Source organism: Coregonus lavaretus (genome assembly GCF_964263955.1).
Source record: "Coregonus lavaretus genome assembly, chromosome: 6".
NCBI classification, from domain to species: domain Eukaryota; kingdom Metazoa; phylum Chordata; class Actinopteri; order Salmoniformes; family Salmonidae; genus Coregonus; species Coregonus lavaretus.
Window position 1 is genome coordinate 15,632,333 of NC_139993.1, and position 27,497 is coordinate 15,659,829.

The 27,497-nt window shown below is 41.4% G+C and overlaps 1 protein-coding gene across 3 annotated transcripts in view; it reads left to right on the forward strand.

The window, feature by feature from the left end:
* Nucleotides 1–27,497, forward strand: part of adgrl2a (adhesion G protein-coupled receptor L2a) — a 190,274-nt gene that overhangs the window by 143,035 nt on the left and 19,742 nt on the right. For all 3 annotated transcript variants that reach the window (XM_084164210.1, XM_084164208.1, XM_084164209.1), the window contains 9 exons: nucleotides 1,215–1,398; nucleotides 2,192–2,314; nucleotides 2,734–2,939; nucleotides 8,287–8,460; nucleotides 9,076–9,285; nucleotides 10,044–10,264; nucleotides 12,543–12,609; nucleotides 22,789–22,880; nucleotides 25,217–25,385. In XM_084164210.1, coding sequence (XP_084020336.1) covers nucleotides 1,215–1,398; nucleotides 2,192–2,314; nucleotides 2,734–2,939; nucleotides 8,287–8,460; nucleotides 9,076–9,285; nucleotides 10,044–10,264; nucleotides 12,543–12,609; nucleotides 22,789–22,880; nucleotides 25,217–25,385 — 1,446 coding nt within the window. The remainder of the gene's footprint in view (nucleotides 1–1,214; nucleotides 1,399–2,191; nucleotides 2,315–2,733; nucleotides 2,940–8,286; nucleotides 8,461–9,075; nucleotides 9,286–10,043; nucleotides 10,265–12,542; nucleotides 12,610–22,788; nucleotides 22,881–25,216; nucleotides 25,386–27,497) is intronic.

The following is a 27,497-nucleotide window of genomic DNA, read 5'->3' on the forward strand; positions in this document are numbered from 1 at the left end:
CACCTGTGATGTATTCAAACCTTTGTCTTCCTCGGCCACACTCTGACCTTTAGCATGTTAATTCATGACAGTTCATTCATCAGGACACAGATTTTAATTTGTGTCATAAATTAGAGGCACAAATCTGCGCTTTCCGTCGGACTAATAAGGCTGTTGGGGGCAAACCAATTTGTGTCCTTCTCCATTTAATAGTTCCAGGGGCCTGCCGCTCTAAGTATTTCGGCCATATCCCTTCTCTGGCCATTAGGGACTTCTCAACATCCTTCTCCACCTGCCTCCAAAGTCAAGCTCTCTGACATACAGATCGCTCCACAGGGACAGTGTTAAAATGGATCAGGTTAATTAGTCCTTAGATGGCCATACTTGTTAGAAATAAGAATGTTAGCTAATAGCTACTACTCTTTCTCCCCAAATGTCTCATTATTGTCATCTCAATCATATTTTTTTATTTCTTTTTTGTGCATATTTCCAGCGCATTGCATGTTTCTGTGTTTCTGTGGCACATGGGCCTATTTTTTGTTGGTGAGGGTGGATGGGAAGATTTTAAATATGTATGTGACTAGATGACACTGTGTGTGAGCGGGATGCTGTGTGGGGTTCCTAAGAAAGCGCTGAGTCGACAGTATTTGACATACAGTATAGTTGATGGGAAGTCACATTAGCCACCCGTGCTAGCTGGAGGAGCCAGGCCCCCATTGATTACCTGATTAGTCTGATTGATTTGATAATTTTTTTAGGAGATCCCACTAGCGTCTGTATGTACTTTATCTACTACCTGTCGAGCACTAGCGACTGGCTAAACAGCTTGGATTTAATATTTCAAAATGCATAATGTTTTGGTTTTCTCAATGATTTGAGCTGTTTAATAGTGGTAAATGTTTATTATACAATACATTATAAAGATTAGCTGATAATTTTAAAAAATGGGCCCAGAAACATATTCAATTCTCTGCTTGAATGCACAGCAAATCACAAGAATTTACACCACATCAATACAGAGAATATACTTGTGTGCAGCATTTGTTTAGCACTTACCAGAAACCCCAAACATTTAAACATCCATAATATGTCAATGGGATTGCTTCGCCATGCATCAAATCTATTCATATGACTCCCCTCTTTGTTTTTGCTTATGGCAATTACTGTAGTCGCATGCGTTGAAAATTGTATTGTTTTCAGAAGTGCTTACACATGTCTTTTTCTGATGGACACAGGCCATTGTAGACACAGTTGACAACCTTCTGAGACCAGAGGCTCTGAAGTCCTGGCATGATATGAACAGCACGGAACAGACACATGCTGCTACTATGTTACTGGATACCCTGGAGGAAGGCGCGTTCGTCCTTGCCGACAACCTAATGGAGCCGGCTATTGTGAAAGTACCTGCTGATAATATAAGTAAGTAATTGAATTTCCGGTAAACAAATAATAAAGCATGCCCAGTGATTTGAGTGCAATCAGTCGTTTTTGATGCTGTACGCATATTTCAACTACTCATGTCATGAAATAAAATGAGTCTGTTCTATGAGTTCAGTGAGTAACGTTTGCTTTCACAATGTACATTTAAAACAAAGTGATGAATTTCAGACAATTTCCAGGTTCTTAGATTGTGTTGACTTGGTTTATAAATATGTACGTCTGTGCCATGTAATTCTATACATTAATGTGAACATTACCCTACTGCGGAGACCTGTGAAGTACAAACAGTGTTTAGACGCTGTGTCCTCCTTTAATCTCAAATATCTCGGGACATGAGAGGGAAGGAATGTAAAATGTTTCACTGTGCATTGCAACTACATTTCTTTTTTTTATTCAAATGCTTCAATTTTATCTTGCACATCCAGTCTTTCACTGGATTTTCACAAGTGTACTGTATCCCACAAAGGGACTCAACATGGTCTAAAGGATCACCTTGGTTCTGACATTTTAACTCAGCAGCCATATTGTTGTTGCATAGAATCACTTGAACAATGTCTACAGTGTCTGTAGTACCTAACACCCCCGCACTCTTGCGTCGCCTTAGGAATGTAAGCAATCACGTCCTTGGCATCAACATTTTCTATTCTCTTTTTTATTGCCCTCTTGTCTTACTCAAAACACACTGTAACGTCTGGTATCTCTCTCTCTATCTCTCCCGGTCTCTCTCTTTTCTTGTCTCTTTTTTCCCCCTTCATTATCACCAAAACCCCAGTCCTGGATGTGTATGTGCTCAGCACGGACGGCCAGGTTCAGGATTTCAAATTTCCACAGGCCAGCAAGGGTGGTGTTTCTATCCAGCTGTCCTCCAATACTGTCAAGCTCAACAGTCGGAATGGTAAGCCCCATACACCCCCCTCTACGAAATCTCACTTCATTCACAGGCAGAGCTGCATGCGGGTGTTTATCCCAAGTGTGAGTGTTAGCTCAGACTTTTTGTTCCATTCCAGTGTCTATGAAAAGGTGAAGAGTATGTCGAACGGTCTGTCAATGCAGCTTGTCAAAACTGACAATACACAGTGATTACTCCGTGGGACTGTTAGATAGGAGCGACCACTAAGGATTTGAACCCTAAAACCCAGCACCATGATATTTTCTGAAGAAAACTGACAACTCCCACTTATATTCCCTCATGGTCTAGTCCGTCTTTTTATTCTCTGCCCTTAGTGTTTTTTTAACACTACAGTTACTGCTGCTTTTATTTTAAAAGAACATGTTTACCTAGCCGCTTACCTATTCTGTTTTTCCTTTCTTCAGGGGTTGCCAAGCTGGTGTTTGTTTTGTACAAAAACCTTGGGCAGTTTCTCAGCACTGACAACGCCACGATCAAAATGTCCAACGATGCTTATGGGCGGAATGTGTCGGTGGCTGTAAATTCGGACATCATTGCCGCCTCCATCAACAAAGAGTCCAGTCGCGTGTTCATCACGGACCCTGTGATTTTCACCCTGGAACACATTGATGTGAGTCTTCCTAAGCTAAATTAATGGAGAGGTCATAAAACCGCTGGGAAAGAGAATAGCTTTGGATAAAAGCGTCTTCTAAATGGCATATACAGGTAACCGCCAAAATAAAGGAAACACTTGAGGAATACTAAGTATATTGAAAGCAGGTGCTTCCACACAGATGTGGTTCCTGAGTTAATTAAGCAATTAAAACATCTCATCATGCTTAGGTTCATGTATAAAAATGCCCAGTTGCCCATTATTCTAGCTACATGGCTAGAAGAGGAGATATCAGTTACTTTGAAAGAGGGGTCTCAAAGGAGCATAGGGGTTTAAAGCAGGGGTTCCCAACCTTTTTTCCCCAGGGCCCCATTACATTTAAACATTTCATTTGTTTAAATTTCTTTAGATTATTATTTATTTAGATAGCCTATATTAAATGCACCATCATTTTGTTTAATTTGAGGGACCTAGGAAATGTTGTTGTTTTGAAGCTCAGTTCCTGCATTTCTACGTAGTTTAACAAGACTCATTACTATATTAATAATAATGATAATAATAGTAATAATAATAATAATAATAATAATAATAATAATAATAATAATAATAATAATAATAATAATAATAATGAACATGGAAAAGTCTAGACCTGATTTCCCAAAATGTTATTCCACTACCAAATATGTTTTATTATGATAATTTTCATGAACCTTCAATTGAATATTCTGTTTTACAGAAGGTGAATAGATCAATTGATAGCGACAGAATCACACATTGTATAAGATTACTTCCCAAGCAAAGTAAAATGTATTTGCGTCCTCGACTTATCATAGCGGTAAAGATATTCCCATGTGTATCAGAGTTGCGTCTTCCTCTGTAATTTTACCGCTTGTTTCTAGCCTAAAGCATCATGGATTTATGTGTTGTTTTAGATTGGTATAGACAATTGCGATCACGTTGGTATATGTGTGTGTGACTAAGACGAGTAGGTACGGTGTCTCAGGCGCCGCTCCAGAATCTCCAATAAGTGTTCAGTTGGGTTGAGATCTGGAGTCTGAGCACACACACACACACACACACACACACACACACACACAGTTTAAAGGGTGTGTGTGTGTGTGTGTGTGTGTGTGTCTCAGACTCCAGATCTCAACCCAACTGAACACTTATTGGAGATTCTGGAGCGGCGCCTGAGACACCGTTTTCCACAACCACCAACAAAACACCAAGTGATGGAATTTGTCGTAGAAGAATGGTGTCGCATCCCTCCAATAGAGTTCCAGACACTTGTAGGATCTAGCCCAAGGCGCATTGAAGCTGTTCTGGCGGCTCGTGATGGCCAAACGTCCTATTAAGATACTTTATGTTGGTGTTGCCTTTATTTAGGCAGTTACCTGTATATAAATATGTATTTTTTGTTTTCCACATTTTGTTGTGTTACAGAATGAATTCAAAATTGACTAAATAGATTGTTGAGCTCAGGTGCTTGGAGTCCACCTGTGGCCAATTCAATTGTTGTTTGGACATGATTTAGAAAGAAACGCACCTGTCTATATAAGGTCCCACAGTTGACAGTGCATGTCAGAGCAGAAGCTATACCATGAAGTCCAAGGAACTGTCCGTAGAGCTCTGAAATAGAATTGTGATGAGGAATATATCTGGGGAAGGGTATAAAACAATTTTACATTTACATTTTAGTCATTTAGCAGACGCTCTTATCCAGAGCGACTTACAGTTAGTGAGTGCATACCTTTTCATACTGGCCCCCCGTGTGAAACGAACCCACAACCCTGGCGTTGCAAGCGCCATGCTCTACCAACTGAGCTACAGGGGACCTACACTTCTCGAGTGTTCAAAGTTTCAAAGAGCATAGTGGTCTCCATCATTGGGAAATTGAAAAAATATGGAACTACCCAGACTCTGCCTAGAGCTGGCCGTCCGACCAAACTGAGCAACCGGGCAAGAAGGACCTTGGTCAGGGAGGTGACCAAGAACCCAATGACCACTCTGACAGAACTACAGAGTTTCTTTGGCTGAGATGGGAGAACGTACCAGAAGGACAACAGTCTCTACAACACTTCACCAATCTGGGCTTTATGGGAGAGTGGCCAGTAGGAAGCCACTCCTGAGAAAAAGGTACATGACAGCATGCCTGGAGTTTGCAAAAAGGCACGTGAAAGATAATGAAAATATTCTGTGGTCTGATGAGACAAAAAATTAATACAAAGCTCTATGTCTAAAGAAAACCAGGCACAGCTCATCACCCGTCTATGCTACTGTGAAGCGTAGTGGTGGCAGCATCATGCTATGGGGATGTTTTTCAGTAGCAGTGATTGGGAGACTGGTAAGGATAGAGGGAACAATGAATGGAGCCAAATAGAGGGAAATCCTTCATCAGAACCTGCTTCAGAGTGCAAACGACCATAGACTGCGGTGAAGATGTATGTTCCAACAGGAAAAATACCCAAAGCATACAGCCAAAGCAATGGAATGGCTTCAGAACAAAAATGTGAAAGTCCTTGAGTGGCCCAGCCAAAGCCCAGACTTGAATTCCAGTGAAAATCTATGGAAAGACTTGAAGATTGCTGTTCACCGCCGCTCCCATCTAACTTAGCAGAACATAAGAAAATCTGCAAGGAAGAATGGGAGTATCCCCAAATCCAGATGTGCAAAGCTGATATAGACATCCCGAAGATGACTCAAAGCTGTAATCGCCTCCAAAAGTGCTTCTACAAAGTATTGACTCAGGGGTGTGATTACTTATGTAAATGAGATATTTCTGTATTTATTTTTCAATGCATTTGCAAAATGTTCTATTAACATGTTTTCACTTTGTCATTATGGGGTATTGTGTGTAGATTGGTGAGAAAAATACTCATTTTAATCCATATTGAATTCAGGCTGTAACACAACACATTTTGGAATAAGTCAAGGGGTATGAATACTTTTTGAAGGCAACATAAGGATATAAATTATTCCCATTTTATTTTATGGAGGAACAAACTAATTTATAGATTAGCCATACAATGTAGGATTAAATTACTGGAGAATCAATTATCCTTTATCTTTTAAAGTTGTCAAGAGGGACTCCCAGAGGGCTACTCATGAGTCTGTTCTTTATCAAGGAAATTGTTCATTTCCAAAGACAAGCCGGCCCACCAATTGTATAAACAAACAGTAATAACACGAGGAATAAATACACAATGAGTAACAATAACTTGGCTTTATTTTTTTATTTAACTAGGCAAGTCAGTCAAGAACAAATTCTTATTTACAATGACGGCCTACACGGACGACGCTGGGCCAATTGTGCGCCGCCCTATGGGACTCCCAATCACGGCCAGTTGTGATACAGCCTGGAATCGAACTAGGGGGTCTGTAGTGATGCCTCAAGCACTGAGATGTTGTGCCTTAGACCGCTGCGCCACTCGGGAGCCGTTATACAACGGGTGGGTCTAAATCCTGAATGCTGATTTGTTAAAACCACATTCCAGCCGGTGTCTATTCCACAAGTTACCACCGGCTAAATCTATGACGTTAAAATGCCTATTTACTCTGTTCCATCTGACTGCGCAATCCACTGTCTCATTAGCCCAGCCAGGCACTTTATAAACTTGATCTCCACTATAAAAAGCATCTAGACATTATCTCACATTTCTTTTAGACTAACATTTCATTTTCAACAGCAGAGATTTGTATAAACCTTGCTGTCTGTCTCTCCGACATTTGCAACATTGTTTCAATATTCAAATTCGATCTCCAGCTGTCCAATAGTAATGAACGTGTCGGGAGTCGGGACGAGACAGACAGGCAGCGTTTCTCAACCAGTCGAAATCATGAATCAGCTGGCATAATTTTTTTTTCAATTGAAAAAAGGTCAAACGAAACGAAATGCAGCTAGTTTACAGTCTTTCCAGCTTCAGTTTGAAGTGATTGTGTTAGCTGTGTTGTTGGCTAGCTCCTCTGAACAACAGTGTCCTGACGAGTGAGCACATTTTCTATGCCAAACAAAATCGCTCCTCATTAGCTCATTGTTATGGATGTATCCAAATAAATGTCACTAGAAAACAGCATAAACAAATGCAAATGCAGCTACTTTGCTGTTATTCTGGCTGCACTTTTTGACGTGAATTTAAGTTAGCCGTAGTTGGCTAGCTAGCAAGCAAGGGATAAGAACATTGCCTGCCAGTATGGCAATGGAACGGAACCAATAGAACGAATGACCAGCCGGCTTGGGTAGCAACCCTAGATCTTCTGGAAGGATGAAATAGTATGAATAAATTCATCAAATTAACGTTTCTAATGAAAATACAGTGCATTCGGAAAGGATTCAGACCCCTTCCCTTTTTCCACATTATGTTACGTTACAGCCTTATTCTAAAATTGATTAAATAAAATAAAATCCTCATTAATATACACACAATACCCCATAATGATCAAGCAAAAACTGTTTTTTAGAAATGCTAGCAAATATATTAAAAATAAAAAACAGAAATACCTTATTTACTTAAGTATTCAGACCCTACGCATCCTGTTTCCATTGATCATCCTTGAGATGTTTCTACAACTTCATTGGAGTCCACTTGTGGTAAATTCAATTGATTGGACATTATTTGGAAAGGCACACACCTATCTATATAAGGTCCCACAGTTGACAGTGCATGTCAGAGCAAAAACCAAGCCATGAGGTCGAAGGAATTGTCCCTAGAGCTGCGAGACAGGAATGTGTTGAGGCACAGATCTGGGGAAGGGTACCAAACAATGTCTGCAGCATTGAAGGTCCCCAAGAACACAGTGGCCTCCATCATTCTTGAATTGAAGAAGTTTGGAACCACCAAGACTCTTCCTAGAGCTGGCCGCCCGGCCAAACTGAGCAATTAGGGGAGAAGGGCCTTGTGTCGGGACTTCGTCTCTGGCCTAACAACAACCGTGCCAATATATCCTCCAAACACCGGCTTCTCGGGCATTATCACTTAAATATACACAGGGTACCATTACCGAGTCGATGTGCAGGGGTACGAGGTAATTGAGGTAGATATGTACATATAGCAGCGTATGTGATGAGTCAAAAGAGTTAGTACAAAGAGGGTCAATGCAGATAGTCCGTGTAGCTATTTGGTTAACTATTTTGTGATGTTATGGCTTGGGGGTAGAAGCTGTTCAGGGTCCTGTTGGTATGGCTTTGGTAGATTTAACAAGTACGCAACCAAATTAGATATTATATTTTTAAATAAATAAAGGAAATGCATTATGCACCTCTCCTTTATCAATGCAGTATCTTTATGCGAGTGGTAAAATGGTAATACGTTCTGTACATATTCTGATTTGGACAGTCAGTTATTTCAACACTTAATCTCATCATCAGATGGACCACTACTTCAACTCCAATTGCTCCTTTTGGAATTATTCTGAGAGGAGCATGATGGGATACTGGTCCACCCAGGGCTGCAAGCTCCTGGGCTCCAATAAGACCCACACCACCTGCTCCTGCAGTCATCTCACCAACTTTGCAGTTCTCATGGCACATCGGGAAAGCTCGGTAAGCAGCTCCTGTTTTGGTATATATATATTTTTTTCTTGGGTAAAACAATTTGTACAGTTTAAACCAATTTAAAAGTACAAATAAATCACATAGGATAACACATGAGAGAGTTAAATACACGTATTTCTAATGTACATTTCAGTAGATTTGCAGTATCATCTAGCATCTTTTTTTCCTCTATTCAGTAGATGAATTTGTTTCCCTATAGCCCATTCATTTCAATGATTTTATTGTACTTCAAAGTGTATTTCATGAGGGTCTGTAGGCCTAATACTCCATGTTTAATACTCCATGTTTTCCAGGTGTATGCAGATTATAGGAATTAAAAAAGTGCTTGTAGGAATTAAAACGACACGGCCTAACTACAGCACCGTAGCCTTGCTTTAAATTCCACCCAGTCAGTTGTCCTCTATCAGACGCTAATTGTACTCATTTGAAGGGCTCAGCCCATGATTGATGGCCGCTGAGCATTTATTTCCTCATGTCTCCCATGAAATAGAACAGTCATTTTCCCTTGGCTGCTTGCCAAAATTAAGTATGGAAGCATTGGCCATCCTTTATTTTTTTTGACAAAACAGGCATATTCATTTGCCCCATCCGTTAACCCCGCAGGGCCAAGATGGAGTGCACAAGTTACTCTTGACTGTCATCACCCGGGTGGGCATCGTCATCTCGCTGGTGTGCTTGGCCATCAGCATTTTCACCTTCTGCTTCTTCCGGGGCCTGCAGAGCGATCGCAACACCATCCACAAGAACCTGTGCATCAATCTCTTCATCGCCGAGTTAATATTCCTAATCGGTATCGATATGACTGAACCCAAGGTAAGCACCACAGATTGACCTATTGATTTTATTTTTGTGGATGTGTTCTTTTCTGTATATTTTTCTGTTGCACCCCAAACTAAAAACCCTTCCATGTTAAAGTCATGAGACTTTCAAACATAGTTGTGTCTAACCTTCAGTAATTGTCCTCTGCATGACATGGGTCAGACAGACAGCACCATTAATATGGATTACAGAGGAGGGATGTCATGCAGTACTTTCCACTTTTTTCTTTGTCACTGAAAGCTATCGTTTAGAACGTTCTGAAACACTCAATACAGCCTCTGCACCCTTTTAGTTCTTCAATTTCCTCTGCATTCTCTTTTAGTTCTACTTCTCTCCATGGCCTTTGTGTAGTCATAGTACCTTCCACCTCCACACAGTCAGTATTCACTGTAAAACCAAGGCTCAATGAAAGGAAAAAAGCAGAAGTAATTCAAATAGGTTGACCATGGAGCCTGCAGCCCTTAGCCTTTCAAGACAACTGTCATTTAAGTAGCCAGCTGCAAGGTCGAACTTGAGCGAACCTGTAAGCAGCATAGTGTGTTTGAATATGTTTTGGTCTTTCAAAGGGAAGTGTGATAACCTTTACTTCTGTTCATTACTTACATTGAAATGCACATAACTACCGTATAATAACAATCGCACTCAATTGAATTACATCATTTTCATTGGGATTTGAGAAGAATAACATGGAATGTTAAAGTTAATATCTATAATGTTTTGATGAATTGAAACTATTAATCCATCCACTATAGATTGGCTGTTCCATCGTCGCTGGGATTTTGCATTTCTTCTTCCTGGCCTCATTCTCCTGGATGTGTTTGGAGGGCGTTCAGTTATACCTCATGCTGGTGGAAGTTTTCGAGAGTGAACATTCAAGGAAAAAGTACTACTATGTATCTGGATACCTTCTCCCAGCCATTGTGGTGGGTGTCTCTGCTGCTATTGACTACAGGAGCTACGGGACAAAGAAAGCGTACGTACAATTTTATTTTACGCTATTGTGTTCTCTAAGAAACTGTCATAGTTCATACAGTTGAAGTCGGAAGTTTGCTTACACTTAGGTTGGAGTCATTAAAACTTGTTTTTCAACCACTCCGCAAATGTCTTGTTAACAAACTATAGTTTTGGCAAGTCGGTTAGGACACCTACTTTGTGCATGACACAAGTAATTTTTCCAACAATTGTTTACAGACAGATTATTTCACATATAATTCACGGTATCACAATTCCAGTGGGTCAGAAGTTTACATGCACTAAGTTGACTGTGCCTTTAAACAGCTTGGAAAATTCCAGAAAATGATATCATGGCTTTAGAAGCTTCTGATGGGCTACTTGACATAATTTCAGTCATTTGGAGGTGTACCTGTGGATGTATTTCAAGGCCTACCTTTAAACTCAGTGCCTCTTTGCTTGACATCGTGGGAAAATCAAAATAAATCAGCCAAGACCTCAGAAAACAAATTGTAGACCTCCACAAGTCCGGTTCATCCTTGGGAGCAATTTCCAAACGCCTGAAGGTACCACGTTCATCTGTACAAACAATAGTACGCAAGTATAAACACCATGGGACCACGCAGCCGTCATACTGCGCAGGAAGGAGACGCATTCTGTCTCCTAGAGATTAACGTACTTTGGTGAGAAAAGTGCAAATCAATCCCAGAACAACAGCAAAGGACCTTGTGCTGGAGGAAACAGGTACAAAAGTATCTATATCCACAGTAAAGCGAGTCCTATATCGACATAACCTGAAAGGCCACTCAGCAAGGAACTGCTCCAAAACCGCCATAAAAAAGCCAGAATACGGTTTGCAACTGCACATGGGGACAAAGATCGTACTTTTTGGAGAAATGTCCTCTGGTCTGATGAAACAAAAATAGAACTGTTTGGCCATAATGACCGTTGTTATGTTTGGAGGAAAAAGGGGAATGCTTGCAAGCTAAAGAACACCATCCCAACCGTGAAGCACGGCGGTGGCAGCATCATGCTGTGGGGGTGCTTTGCTGCAGGAGGGACTGGTGCACTTCACAAAATAGATGGCATCATGAGGAAGGAAAATTATGTGGATATATTGAAGCAACATCTCAAGACATCAGTCAGGAAGTTAAAGCTTGGTCGCAAATGGGTCTTCCAAATGGACAATGCTTCCAAAATTGTGGCAAAATGGCTTAAGGACAACAAAGTCAAGGTATTGGAGTGGCCATCACAAAGCCCTGACCTCAATCCTATAGAACATTTGTGGGCAGAACTGAAAAAGCCTGTGCGAGCAAGGAGGCCTACAAACCTGACTCAGTTACACCAGCTCTGTCAGGATGAATGGGCCAAAATTCACCCAACTTATTGTGGGAAGCTTGTGGAAGGCTACCTGAAACGTTTGATCCAAGTTAAACAATTTGAAGGCAATGCTACCAAATACTAATTGAGTGTATGTAAACTTCTGACCCACTGGGAATGTGATGAAAGAAATAAAAGCTGAAATAAATCATTCTCTCTACTACTATTCTGACATTTCACATAAAGTGGTGATCCTAACTGACCTAAGACAGGGAATTACTAGGATTAAATGTCAGGAATTGTGAAAAACTGAGTTTAAAAGTATTTGGCTAAGGTGTATGTAAACTTCCGACTTCAACTGTATATACCGTGTGTATATGCAGTATGGACGCTAAAATGTGACTAAGAACTATCTTCACTGTCGTCGCTTTTGTCTGCACCTGAGACCCCTTCCTGGAATGGACTGATCCATTTTTTATGTAATTTTAAAACGCCTGACAGACTCAACACTGTGGTTTCTAGGGAGGCATGGCAGCATTAATGCCTTTCTGTTCAAAGACCCTCCTGCGACCTCTTGTTTGTAAATGCTCTCTTAAAGAGCGGAGTGCTGTCTTGAAAAAGGCTTTTACATAGATTAATGATAGTATTTTAGCTAAGCTTCAGGATTGAGGCAAAGCTAGAGTCCTCACTTTTGTCTTGTTTAACCATGTAACTGAAATACTTGCGAGGCAGCTTTTGAAAGTGAAGTTGGGGCTTTGTTTTTAAATGGCTATTTTTAGGTAGCTTTTTCTTTGATTATTGACAATAAATTAACTCCCATGTGTTAAGAGGGGCAGGGTACGTTTTTGTACTCACAATTCATGCCCTTGCATTCATATTTGGCCTAAGGAGGCTGTTGATAGACTGGGTTTAGTTGTTGTTCCTCGTGTGTTTTGTTCTTTTATGGATTCCTAACATATTTGTTTTATCTTCCATCATAGTTGCTGGCTAAGAGTGGACAATCACTTCATATGGAGCTTTTTAGGACCTGTCACCTTCATCATCATGGTAAGTTAGTTGTATTTTCATGAGAGAGAGGGAGAGAGAGAAAAATGTTTCTCAATGATTGGCCACACTGATACAGTATGTTCATAGTTACTTGCAATTGTCAGTGCCAAGGACCGATGAGATTGACAACAACCACAGTGTGAAAGACTAAGGGTCGAATAGTATCTTTTAATTTTGTAATTTTTTGTGAAACCCACCGTTTTCTGCTCAAATCCATTTTCTGAATTTACCTAATGAGCCTGAAATAGTCCTAAATGTCTTGGAGTAACAGTTTCTGTCTGAAAGAACAAGTAGGACACGAAATGCAAAACATCTCTGTTCTTCTCATGCCCCCATGCTGTAGTATTTAGTAATAGTAGTAGTATTTATTGGGAACCCCAATTAGCCACTTCCTGGGATCAAAACAGGAAACAAAACACAACAAATAAAATACAAATATAATAGTCATAATACAGTGAGGGAAAAAAGTATTTGATCACCTGCTGATTTTGTACGTTTGCCCACTGATAAATAAATGATCAGTCTATAATTTTAATGGTAGGTTTATTTGAACAGTGAGAGACAGAATAACAACAACAAAATCCAGAAAAACGCATGTCAAAAATGTTATAAATTGATTTGCATTTTAATGAGGGAAATAAGTATTTGACGCCCTCTCAATCAGAAAGATTTCTGGCTCCCAGGTGTCTTTTATACAGGTAACAAGTTGAGATTAGGAGCACACTCTTAAAGGGAGTGCTCCTAATCTCAGTTTGTTACCTGTATAAAAGACACCTGTCCACAGAAGCAATCAATCAATCAGATTCCAAACTCTCCACCATGGCCAAGACCAAAGAGCTCTCCAAGGATGTCAGGGACAAGATTGTAGACCTACACAAGGCTGGAATGGGCTACAAGACCATCGCCAAGCAGCTTGGTGAGAAGGTGACAACAGCTGGTGTGATTATTCGCAAATGGAAGAAACACAAAAGAACTGTCAATCTCCCTCGGCCTGGGGCTCCATGCAAGATCTCACCTTGTGGAGTTGCAATGATCATGAGAACGGTGAGGAATCAGCCCAGAACTACACAGAGGATCTTGTCAATGATCTCAAGGCAGCTGGGACCATAGTCACCAAGAAAACAATTGGTAACACGCTACGCCGTGAAGGACTGAAATCATGCAGGGCCCGCAAGGTCCCCCGGCTCAAGAAAGCACATATACAGGCCCATCTGAAGTTTGCCAATGAACATCTGAATGATTCAGAGGAGAACTGGGTGAAAGTGTTGTGGTCAGATGAGACCAAGATTGAGCTCTTTGGCATCAACCCATCTCGCCGTGTTTGGAGGAGGAGGAATGCTGCCTATGACCCCAAGAACACCATCCCCACCGTCAAACATGGAGGTGGAAACATTATGCTTTGGGGGTGTTTTTCTGCTAAGGGGACAGGACAACTTCACCGCATCAAAGGGACGATGGACGGGGCCATGTACCGTCAAATCTTGGGTGAGAACCTCCTTCCCTCAGCCAGGGCATTGAAAATGGGTCGTGGATGGGTATTCCAGCATGACAATGACCCACAACACACAGCCAAGGCAACAAAGGAGTGGCTCAAGAAGAGGCACATTAAGGTCCTGGAGTGGCCTAGCCAGTCTCCAGACCTTAATCCCATAGAAAAGCTGTGGAGGCAGCTGAAGGTTCGAGTTGCCAAATGTCAGCCTCGAAACCTTAATAACTTGGAGAAGATCTGCAAAGAGGAGTGGGACAAAATCCCTCCTGAGATGTGTGCAATCCTGGTGGCCAACTACAAGAAACGTCTGACCTCTGTGATTGCCAATAAGGGTTTTGCCACCAAGTACTTATTTCCCTCATTAAAATGCAAATCAATTTATAAAATTTTTGACATGCGTTTTTCTGGATTTTTTTCTTGTTATTCTGTCTCTCACTGTTCAAAAAAACCTACCATTAAAATTATAGACTGAGCATGTCTTTGTCACTGGGCAAACGTACAAAATCAGCAGGGGATCAAATAATTTTTTCCCTCACTGTATACATAATACACATAATATACATAATATACACTACATATGCCTCATGCTACAGAAACAGGAGATGGCTCCTGCCCTATGAGCCGTTCTGGCTCACACAAGCCAAGGATTCGTGCAAGGTCACCCACCTACAGTTGAAGTCGGAAGTTTACATACACCTTAGCCAAATACATTTAAACTCAGTTTTTCACAATTCCTGACATTTAATCCTAGTAAAAAGTACCTGTCTTAGGTCAGTTAGGATCACCACTTTATTTTAAGAATGTGAAATGTCAGAATAATAGATTTATTTCAGCTTTTATGTCTTTCATCACATTCCCAGTGAGTCAGAAGGTTACATACACTCAATTAGTATTTGGTATTATTGCCTTTAAATTGTTTAACTTGGGCCAAACGTTTCGGGTAGCTTCCACAAGCTTCCCACAGTAAGTTGGGTGTAACTGAGTGAGTTTTGTAGGCCTCCTTGTCCGCACACGCTTTTTCAGTTCTGCCCACACATTTTCTATAGGATTGAGGTCAGGGCTTTGTGATGGCCACTCCAATACCTTGACTTTGTTGTTCTTAAGCCATTTTGCCACAACTTTGGAAGTATGCTTGGGGTCATTTTCCATTTGGAAGACCCATTTGCGACTAAGCTTTAACTTCCTGACTGATATCTTGACATGTTGCTTCAATATATCCACATAATTTTCCTTCCTCATGATGCCATCTATTTTGTGAAGTGCACCAGTCCCTCCTGCAGCAAAGCACCCCCACAGCATGATGCTGCCACCCCCGTGCTTCACGGTTGGGATGGTGTTCTTCGGCATGCCAGCCTTCCCCTTTTTCCTCCAAACATAACGATGGTCATTATGGCCAAACACTCTATTTTTGTTTCATCAGACCAGAAACAATTTCTCCAAAAACTACGATCTTTGTCCCCATGTGTAGTTGCAAACCGTAGTCTGGCTGTTTTGGAGCAGTGGCTTCTTCCTTGCTGAGCGGCCTTTTAGGTTATGTCGATATAGGACTCGTTTTACTGTGGATATAGATACTTTTGTACCTGTTTCCTCCAGCATCTTCACAAGGTCCTTTGCTGTTGTTCTGGGATTGATTTCCACTTTTCGCACCAAAGCACGTTCATCTCTAGGAGACAGAACGCGTCTCCTTCCTGAGCGGTATGACGGCTGTGTGGTCCCATGGTGTTTATACTTGTGTACTATTGTTTGTTGTTTGTACAGATGAACGTGGTACCTTCAGGCGTTTGGAAATTGCTCCCAAGGATGAACGAGACTTGTGGAGGTCTACAATTTTTTTTCTGAGGTCTTGGCTGATTTATTTTGATTTTCCCATGATGTTAAGCAAAGAGGCACTGTGTTTGAAGTTTGGCCTTGAAATACAGTGGGGAAAAAAATATTTAGTCAGCCACCAATTGTGCAAGTTCTCCCACTTAAAAAGATGAGAGAGGCCTGTAATTTTCATCATAGGTACACGTCAACTATGACAGACAAACTGAGAATTTTTTTTCCAGAAAATCACGTTTTAGGATTTTTAATTAATTTATTTGCAAATTATGGTGGAAAATAAGTATTTGGTCACCTACAAACAAGCAAGATTTCTGGCTCTCACAGACCTGTAACTTCTTCTTTAAGAGGCTCCTCTGTCCTCCACTCGTTACCTGTATTAATGGCACCTGTTTGAACTTGTTATCAGTATAAAAGACACCTGTCCACAACCTCAAACAGTCACACTCCAAACTCCACTATGGCCAAGACCAAAGAGCTGTCAAAGGACACCAGAAACAAAATTGTAGACCTGCACCAGGCTGGGAAGACTGAATCTGCAATAGGTAAGCAGCTTGGTTTGAAGAAATCTACTGTGGGAGCAATTATTAGGAAATGGAAGACATACAAGACCACTGATAATCTCCCTCGATCTGGGGCTCCACGCAAGATCTCACCCCGTGGGGTCAAAATGATCACAAGAACGGTGAGCAAAAATCCCAGAACCACACGGGGGGACCTAGTGAATGACCTGCAGAGAGCTGGGACCAAAGTAACAAAGCCTACCATCAGTAACACACTACGCCGCCAGGGACTCAAATCCTGCAGTGCCAGACGTGTCCCCCTGCTTAAGCCAGTACATGTCCAGGCCCGTCTGAAGTTTGCTAGAGTGCATTTGGATGATCCAGAAGAGGATTGGGAGAATGTCATATGGTCAGATGAAACCAAAATATAACTTTTTGGTAAAAACTCAACTCGTCGTGTTTGGAGGACAAAGAATGCTGAGTTGCATCCAAAGAACACCATGCCTACTGTGAAGCATGGGGGTGGAAACATCATGCTTTGGGGCTGTTTTTCTGCAAAGGGACCAGGACGACTGATCCGTGTAAAGGAAAGAATGAATGGGGCCATGTATCGTGAGATTTTGAGTGAAAACCTCCTTCCATCAGCAAGGGCATTGAAGATGAAACGTGGCTGGGTCTTTCAGCATGACAATGATCCCAAACACACCGCCCGGGCAACGAAGGAGTGGCTTCGTAAGAAGCATTTCAAGGTCCTGGAGTGGCCTAGCCAGTCTCCAAATCTCAACCCCATAGAAAATCTTTGGAGGGAGTTGAAAGTCTGTGTTGCCCAGCGACAGCCCCAAAACATCACTGCTCTAGAGGAGATCTGCATGGAGGAATGGGCCAAAATACCAGCAACAGTGTGTGAAAACCTTGTGAAGACTTACAGAAAATGTTTGACCTGTGTCATTGCCAACAAAGGGTATATAACAAAGTATTGAGAAACTTTTGTTATTGACCAAATACTTATTTTCCACCATAATTTGCAAATAAATTCATAAAAAATCCTACAATGTGATTTTCTGGATTTTTTTTCCTCATTTTGTCTGTCATAGTTGATGTGTACCTATGATGAAAATTACAGGCCTCTCTCATCTTTTTAAGTGTAGAACTTGCACAATTGGTGGCTGACTAAATACTTTTTTCCCCACTGTACATCCACAGCTACACCTCCAATTGACTCAAATTATGTCAATTAGCCTATCAGAAGCTTCTAAATCCATGACATCATTTTCTGGAATTTTCCAAGCTGTTTAAAGGCATAGTCAACTTAGTATATGTAAACTTCTGACCCACTGGAATTGTGATACAGTGAATAATAAGTGAAATAATCTGTCTGTAAACAATTATTGGAAAAATTACTTGTGTCATGCACAAAGTAGATGTCCTAACCGACTTGCCAAATCTATTGTTTGTTAACAAGAAATTTGTGGAGTGGTTGAAAAACGAGTTTTAATGACTCCAACCTAAGTTTATGTAAACTTCCGACTTCAACTGTACATAATACAATAAATAATACAGTGAAAAATACTATAGAAAATATATAAAAATGACTGTCTCTTCACAGTCCCCATGGTGCCGTAAGGTGTTCTTTTATCTGGTTTTGGAGTCTGGTTTTATTGCTTGCTTGAGTTACCTTGGGTGGCAGAGAGTTCTATGTAGTCATGGCTCTATTAAATACTGTGCGTTTCCCAGCCTCTGTTCTGGACCTGGGGACTGTGAAGAAACCTCTGAATGCATGTCTTGTGTTGTACTGATGAGTGACCGAACTGTGTGCCATCTGCTTGAACAAACAGTTTGGTACCTTGCACAAGACCAATAGTGATGCAGTCAATCTCTCCTCAACTTTGAGCCAGGAGAGATTGACATGCATGTTCCTGACATTCACCCTCTGTGTACATCTAAGTGCAATATGTGCTACTCTGTTCTGGACCAACTGCAATTTGCCTGTCCCTCTTTGCCGCACATGACTACACAACTGGGCAGTAGTCCAGGTGCGACAAAACTAGGGCCTGTAGGACCTGTCTGGTTGACTGAGATGTCAAGCAAGCAGAGTAACGCCTTATCATGGACAGACCTCTTCCCATTTTAGCAACCATTGTCTATATGTTTTGAACATGAGTCTGTAATTCCTTAAATGGGATGCTCAGTAAAAAAATATATCACTGACCAGGTGAATCCAGGTGAAAGCTATGATCCCTTATTGATGTCCCATTTTAAATCCACGTCAGTCAGTGTAGATGAAGGGGAGGAGACAGGTTAAAGAAGGATTTTTAAGCCTTGAGACAATTGAGACATGGATTGTGTATGTATGCCATTCAGAGGTTGAATGGGCAAGACAAAAGATTTAAGTGCCTTTGAATGGGGTATGGTAGGAGTTGCCAGGCGCACCTTTTTGAGTGTGTCAACAACTGCAACGCTGCTGGGTTTTTCATGCTCAACAGTTTCCCGTGTGTGTCAAGAATGGTCCACCACCCAAAGGACATCCAGACAACATGACACAACTGTGGGAAGCATTGGAGTCGCCATGGGCCAGCATCCCTGTGGAAGGCTTTCGACACCTTGTATGCCCCGACGAATTGAGGCTGTTCTGAGGGCAAAAGGTGTTCCTAATGTTTTGTACACTCAGTGTATGTGCTGTTCAAACATTATTTACTGGTCATGACATTATTATCTCCAACGTGATCAATGGAGGTTCAGTGGCTCCCAGGGAAGAGGCCTGGGGGAGTTATATTTTCCCACTTGAAAAAAATATAGAAGAAATAACTGGTGACATTCATCGGATGTCAGAGCCCTTGGAGCCCTTTTTACTGTCTATTGTTTTGGCCTCTTTCACACCACGTGAATGGTAACCGTCTCCAAACTGTCTCCTCTGCAGAGGGAGGAAGAGCAATATTTGTTCAGCTCTGTGTTCATTATCAGGCGTAATGGCTGGATTTACAGACGCGCTGACCTCCCTGAGCGAGAACACAGCAGTCAGAAGGAGGGCTTCCTCTTTGCCGGCTCTTATTGCGGTGCTCTACTGCTTTATGACAACAGCTGGCCAGCGAGGTTTTGTAACACACAAAAGACTCACCCGTTCAGTAGAGAAATATAATAAATTCCCTTAAAATGCAAATTAAAGGGGGCGTGTTAAATATTTATCCCCGTGTCAGCAAATGCTCTGCCAACCGCGTGAGATCTTCTCTAAATTGGACATTGTTGTTTTTGCGTTTTGGTTTCGGAATTATTTGCATGAAAAAATGTGTTGGCTGTTGAGATGATAATCCGGAATCCCATTCCCAGTGACCTGCATGATAAAACGGTGACCCTGACAAAATGTATATGTTGTTGCAGTGCTAATGTTGGACAGGAATGAGGATTTGCAGTTCTAGCGGAGGGAGGTATCGTAGGGCTGCTTTTTTTCTGTTTGCAACAATTGACAACAAACGATGAAGCACAAGGGTAGGGGATCTCAAGGCAATGTGTGGTTCCTCAACAAATTGGCTTTGTCCTTGTCAATGAGATAGGAGAGAGAGAGCGAGAGAGAGAGACACACAGACAGACAAAAAAAAACATCCAATCTCACATTCAGCTGCAGCAGCCACAGCTCCTGTCTTCGAACACCATACTCTCCCGCTGTGTAACTTTTGGTCTAACACGAGGTGGTCAGGCTCAGTGAAAAGCACTCACAAAAATGTTGTTTTTCCTCCTCCTCCCTAGTTTTTTTACTCCCCCACCTCCCTGAAACCCGTCTTAAAGCCCGGACTTGATGTGAAGCTTGAAGAAGCACTCTGTTCAGCCCTGTTCTCAGGCAAGAGGTTGGTTGGCCTTGTCTCCGGGCACAGAGGGTATTAGCTCCATGAAGAAGGAACATGGAAGTAATGACTGGTGGGGGGAAACCATTAGTATGCCTGAGATGCTTTAACAGCAAGACTTTGGATCATGACACGTCGCAAGCAGTTCCTATCATCTGGACAGCTCCATCTGCACCTTTAATATTTCATCCCCAGTTCACAAGGAGTTCAGCGTTGCAGCACTCACTCGGCACACACTTGCTCAGGAAAAAGCTTTCTCCTCGGTCCCAGTGTGGCAGAGAAGATGCTTCTGCTTGGCTAGCGGTGATGATTCAGAGCAGAGAGAGAGAGGCCCAGTCCTAGTAGCTTGCAGGCTGCTGCTCTCACTAGGTAGCCCGGGCCCTGGGGAAGGCAGAGAAAGCGTGTCGGTGGGGGTGGTGAACATGTGCCGTGCTAGCTAGGTTCCTTTAAAGTACTGTTGTCCCCGTCCTCTGTCTCATTGGATCCATGTCACCACTCCAGGGTGTGTGAAAGGCATTTACAAGTCCTCGACTCATGCAAGCGAAGTGATAAAAATGATTTGTCTGATGGCGGCAGAAACAAAACGCTGCATCACTCTGAAAGTCCATGATATGAAGGAGCTGCTCCATTTATGTATTTATTTATTTTTTGCCCTCGCTTGTTATGCTCTGGTTATTTTTCTGTGACTCCGCTGGTTGATTAGGCGGGGGAGGGGGAGATATCGATCACCTAGCTACTCTTTTCATAGCAGAGTGCAGTAGAGCGCAAGGGGAGCGTGAATGAACAGCCAGACATGACATGTCCAGTACATTATGGAGCTCACAAAGCACCTCCATTTGTCTCATTCCTTCATATTGGGGTTTTTCATTCACTCTTGGCAGCATTCCGAAGATAAACTGAGACTATTGAAAAGCTTTGTTCATGTTCAGCTAAGTAAACTTGTTAAAATGAATATAGTTAAATCACCTCTTACCAGAATGTCCTCATTTTTAAAATCAAGATGTGGAAGGTTCCTATTAGTAGAACCAACATGTTTTGTTGTTGGTTGTTTGTTTGTTTCTATAATTAATTAGCAGACTTTTTCGACATTTGTCCAGGGTTCACACAGAGTGCTTGAAGTGCTTGAAGTACTTGAATTTGGAGCTCAGAAAATCAAGTAATGGAATACCTTGAAAATCAGACATTTCCTCTACTTTGTCCTTGAAATTATTGGAGCCGATTTATAAGCTCGGACTTCTCAATATAATTATCCACTAATTTTATTTCTGATCAGTTTTTGTGAGAGATAGACGCTTTCGTTTGTTTCCCGTCGTTTCAGTTGACATGGGTTGTGCTAGTCTGTTAATTTATTGCGGTAAAACCACGTGCGGTTATTATGAGGACGACAATGTTGGCTTCAACTTGGCTTTCCATACAAAGTGTTCCATTACAAAGGGAACGTTTTTTGGGGGGGGGGGGGGGGGGGGCGCTTTCTCGTTTGAAAAACATGATACAATACCCTTCAACATCTCAAATGGCGAGGGTGATAATAATGCTACTGCTAGCCTTCATGGACAGGCTTAGGCTTTATCAGTGCGCTTGTGTCGCAAACATATCTACAAGTAGGCTATAAAAATCGCCATGCATGCAATCTATTTAGTCAGGCAATGTCCACATTATCCAGACATACTCAGAATGTAATAATAATTTGAATGCCAATGCATAGTGCCATTAGGAAGAACTATAAAATGCATGAGTCTTAAAGTGGTAATGCATACTTTTTTTGACACTTTTCGCATACCTTTTGGGGAGTTTTTTGCTATACTACAACAATTAAATATAAAATCGAGGTCCTTGAAAATTGCAATTTAGTGCTTGAAAAATTCCTTGAAAGTCCGTGAATTTGACTTGCCAATGTCTGTACGAACCTGTTTATCACATATACATTTCATATACAGTAGGTTATGCGTATGTGCGTGCTTTCGAGAGTCAGAGACCCAGTTCTGTCTCAGAATAGATAGTTTTAGGAGTCATTTGGAGCTGCTCCCTCTGTGTCTCTAAATCATGGTATTGGTTTATTTTTAAGGACCCAAATAAATGCCCTGAGATACAGCACACAGTATCCCCGTCTGAACTTGATATGCACCACTTGCTTTCTTAGGAATTCATGTGGTATTAAAACAAGGAAGTGAAAGTGATGGGAATCTCTCCCTGTCTATCTGTCTATTTTGCTGCACAGGAATTTGAGAAATATACTGCGTTCCATATAGCTTTTTATAGTTGCCAGACAGTAGTCGTGTTTTTTGGCTGGACTGTGATGGATTTTAATGCATGTTCATGCTCTTATTGATATAGAATGACAAAACATTTGGCGCCAGTCTGCTTGTCTGAGTCTTGCAGGACGATAGATGTCTATTACATTAGGGCAGTGGATGAGAGAAGCTCGGAAGGCACTCCTATTTTAATAGTTATGGACAAATTAACAGTCTTTTCTCCTTCACCATGCCATTAATCTCCATCAATTAACAATGCCATTACTCTGTTTTGACAGCTCAATCTCATCTTCCTGGTCATCACCATGTACAAAATGGTGAAGCACTCCACTACTCTGAAACCAGACTCCAGCAGACTGGAGAACATCAAGTAAGTAGAGCTTCTGGGAAATCGCACATTTTCCCATATTCTTGGCAATAGACAGATATTTCCTCAAGCCCATAAAGACAATAATACTGTATGGCATAGTACATTTTTTCAATGTACTGTAGAGGTAATGTTTTTGATAAGTCGAATTTGCTTCCTTGTCGGTAGCATTAATGTATCTGTATCTTGCCTCCCCTCTGGTACACATTGAAATTGTCCAGACAGAACATTTACCAGAGGAATTCCAATTGATCTCCAGAGAGATCAAATTTTACACAGAGGCTAGTGGTTTCGAGTGGGGCATTATGGCATGACCGTCCTGCAATGATGACAACATTTACTTTGTGAATGGTCTTTAGTCTTTGTTGTATCCCTCTGTGTCAGCGACCACAGGATTGTGTTGGCATGGCACACACCATTCGGAGGCTTCTGGCTCAAAGTATGCCCTGTTAGGGCTTCAGGGTGGGGTGAGTGGAAGCACTATCATGTGTTTCCCATGGAACAAAAACAATTTGAGTCCCAGAAAATGTGAGTCCCACAACCCTGGCGTTGCAAGCGCCATGCTCTACCAACTGAGCTTGAAATCAGTGAGTAAAATACAGGGGCTCCTGAAAGACATGGGCATTTTGGTTTGTTGGTTAGGGAGTGTTATTTTTGATGCCATGGCTTGGTTGCATAGACTAACCCTAACCAATTCACACCATGACATTATAACATCAACTCAGTTTCATCCCACTGTGTGTAGGAGCACTGATGCATTTATTTTGACCAATGTTTATTATTATTTATTTCCTTGATGACCATAGTTTACTATATGGAGCCACCATTAAGATATAGTGGTGAAACTACTCGCCGGAGTAGTGGTGAACATGTTTTTGGCCTAATTCCTACTATTCAACCAACTTTATTTTTGTGATCCTAGTAGTGCCAATAAACATCCAGTTCACCTCTACAATGTTTAATGCAATGCATTAGGTGGTTATGTGTTTTAAATGTGCACATTTGTTCCATTCATGTTGCAGTTTAATCACTTATCATTTAGTGGATATTGTCTTTTCGGTGTATAATGAAACTACACTGCATAAATGTTTGGGATATAAGTATTACTGTATTGTCTGTTGCCTTCTTGTGGTCTTATGTTGTCTGCACCAATCCTCAAGGACTTTGGTTTGTCAACCACATAGATGGGGGATGGAAATCAGCATAGCACCAGTGTCATTGCATGTTGCATGTCAAAGAGAAAGCTAATCTGCAGCGTCTCTCGTTTCTTTTCCTGTTGCGTTTCTTCTCTTCTCTCTGTCCTGTCTTCCACACCAGTAATTATCGTGTTTGTGACGGCTACTATAATACCGATTTGCCTGGGTAAGCTTTCACCATACATTTCCCCCAAATTGTCTTCATCGCAGAGCGGACATAGTAGCATAAACACAAATTGAACCGCACACAAGTGATTTGAACTGACCGGTTTACACATTTTGTAATTTCATCAACAGCCAAATACACACACACTCTCGCTTCTTGTTAGCCTCTTAATTTCATTCCATCGTAATTTTCCTATGATCAAAGGTGAAAATCTCTGCCTCAAAATGCCAACTAACCACGCTGTGATGCGTCTGATCTAATTTGTGTTTCTCTTTCCCGCTTATCATGCTCTCTAGCTATGAAGATAATAAACCATTTATCAAGTAAGGACATTAGCCCCAGAAGTCTGAATCTGTTCTTCAGCCTGTAGTTGATTTTCCTCACCAGTCTGCCTCTCTCTCTCTCTCTCTCTCTCTCTCTCTCTCTCTCTCTCTCGCTTTCTCTCTGTGGTCACTCCAAGGTGCTCCTCATTTTCTTTCCTTACTGTTCACATCCCCCATGTCTGTCCGTCCATCCGTCCGTCAGTCCGTCGCGTCTCTATCCAGTTTGCTGTTGTGTGTCTTGACCTCTGACCTGTGAAGGTGTTTGAAGGCTCCATAGGACCTTTAAACAACCGGCTGCAGGCTTTCCTCTATAGAAATAATAAATATATTATAGACTTGTTGAAAGGATTTCAGGCAACTGAAAGCCAAAACACAGGTAGTCATTTTTAACGAGTCTGATTTCCTGTTTCACCTCCCCCCCCCGATATGATACCTAAAGAACAGGATCTGTAGTCAAGCTTGAGTGTCCCATAAACATTGTGTGAATGTTGTCTGAGTTTTTGGTCTCCTTGGCTGAATCTACCGGTGTAGATGTCCAGCTTGTCCACCTGTCATGGTTTAGCTAGCACAGACTGATCATTATTCCAAGGGAACACAATATCTCCCTCACACTGGATTTCCCTTTTGTTTTTGTTTGTTGATTTGTTTGTTCAGATCCTGGGTCCTGGGGGCGTTTGCACTGCTTTGCCTGATGGGACTCGCGTGGTCGTTCGGCTTGTTCTTTATCAACGAGTCCTCTGTGGTGATGGCCTACCTCTTCACAATATTCAACACCTTCCAAGGAATGTTCATCTTAATTTTCCACTGCATTCTCCAGAAAAAAGTAGGTTTGCTTCCTTATACGTTTGCACTATAATTTTGCACAAACACTGTGATCATCTAGATGAGACTGAATCAATTGTCACTTTAAACAGTTTAGGAGAGAGTGGGGTAAATTGAGCCAAAGGGTTAGTTGAGTCACCCTTTGTTTCTAGGAGACCATACACAAAATTAATAATGTAACCAAATATTTAGGAAGAGGTCATAATTTCATGGAGTCTGTGAAGGAAGAAACCACATCGAAAAAGTGGTAAGTTAGGTCCGAAAAACTAATTTTCACCAAGTCAAATGAATTTACTGTGTTATAGGTTTCATGATTCTTCTATCTAAACCAAAGTATATTGTTTTGAGATTGTTTTGTACATCAGTTGGGGTCTCTATAAGCTACAATATGAGGTCCTAAACCTAGCATGAAAGTGCATCCTTGTAGCTGTGTGGGCTAATACAGTCAACATTTTGCCTTGGGGTAAGTTGAGCCAATGGCCACTATATCCAATACAAATTATGATTACATTTTGTCAGTTTTATCCACAATATGCATAGAATTTTTCTAATGTGTAACGCATACAGTACCAGTCAAAGGTTTGGACACACCTACTCATTCAAGGTTTTTTCTTTATTTTTACTATTTTCTACATTGTAGAATAATAGTGAAGACATCAAAACTATAAAATAACACATATGGAATCATGTAGTAACCAAAAAAGTGTTAAACAAATGAAAATATATTTTATATTTGAGATTCTTCAAAGTAGCCACCCTTTGCCTTGATGACAGCTTTGCACACTCTTAGCATTCTTTCAACCACCTTCATGAGGTAGTCACCTGGAATTACTTTCAATTAACAGGTGTGCCTTGTTAAAAGTTAATTTGTGGAATTTCTTTCCTTCTTAATGCGTTTGAGCCAATCAGTTGTGTTGTGACAAGGTAGGGGTGGTATACAGAAGATAGCCCTATATGATTAAAGACCAAGTCCATATTATTGCAAGAACAGCTCAAATAAGCAAAGAGAAAAGACAGTCCATCATTACTTTAAGACATGAAGGTCAGTCAATCCGGAAAATTGGCTCTCATGAGGACCGCCACAGGAAAGGAAGACCCAGAGTTACCTCTGCTGCAGAGGATACGTTCATTAGAGTTACCAGCCTCAAATAAATGTTTCACAGAGTTCAAGTAACAGACACATCTCAACTTCAACTGTTCAGAGGAGACTGCGTGAATCAGGCCTTCATGGTCGATTGGTGCAAAGAAGCCACTACTAAAGGACACCAATAAGAAGAAGAGACTTGCTTGGGCCAAGAAACACCAGCAATGGACATTAGACAGGTGGAAATCTGTACTTTGGTCTGATGAGTCCAAATTTGAGATGCAGAGTAGGTGAACAGGTGATCTCCGCATGTGTTGTTCCCACCGTGAAGCATGGAGGAGGAGGTGTAATAGTGTGGGGGTGCTTTGCTGGTGACACTGTCTGTGATTTATTTAGATTTCAAGGCACACTTAACCAGCATGGCTACCACAGCATTCTGCAGCGATACGCCATCCCATCTGGTTTGCGCTTAGTGGGACTATCGTTTGTTTTTCAACAGGACAATGACCCAAAACACACCTCCAGGCTGTGTAAGGGCTATTTGACCAAGAAGGAGAGTGATGGAGTGCTGCATCAGATGACCTGGCCTCCACAATCACCCAACCTCAAACCAATTGAGATGGTTTGGGATGAGTTGGACCGCAGAGAGAAGGAAAAGCAGCCAACAAGTGCTCAGCATATGTGGGAAATCCTTCAAGACTGTTGTAAAAGCATTCCTCATGAAGCTGGTTGAGAGAATGCCAAGAGTGTGCAAAGCTGTCATCAAGGCAAAGGGTGGCTACTTTGAAGAATCTAACATATAAAATATATTTTGATTTGTTTAACACTTTTTTTGTTACTACATGATTCCATATGTGCTATTTCATGGTTTTGATGACTTCACTATTATTCAACAATGTAGAAAATAGTAAAAATAAAGAAAAATCCTTGAATGAGTAGGTGAAAATTCTTGAATGAGTCCTAACTTTTGACTGGTACTGTATGAACTCAAGATTTTTGTTACAGAGCAGACATCATCATGCACAGTAA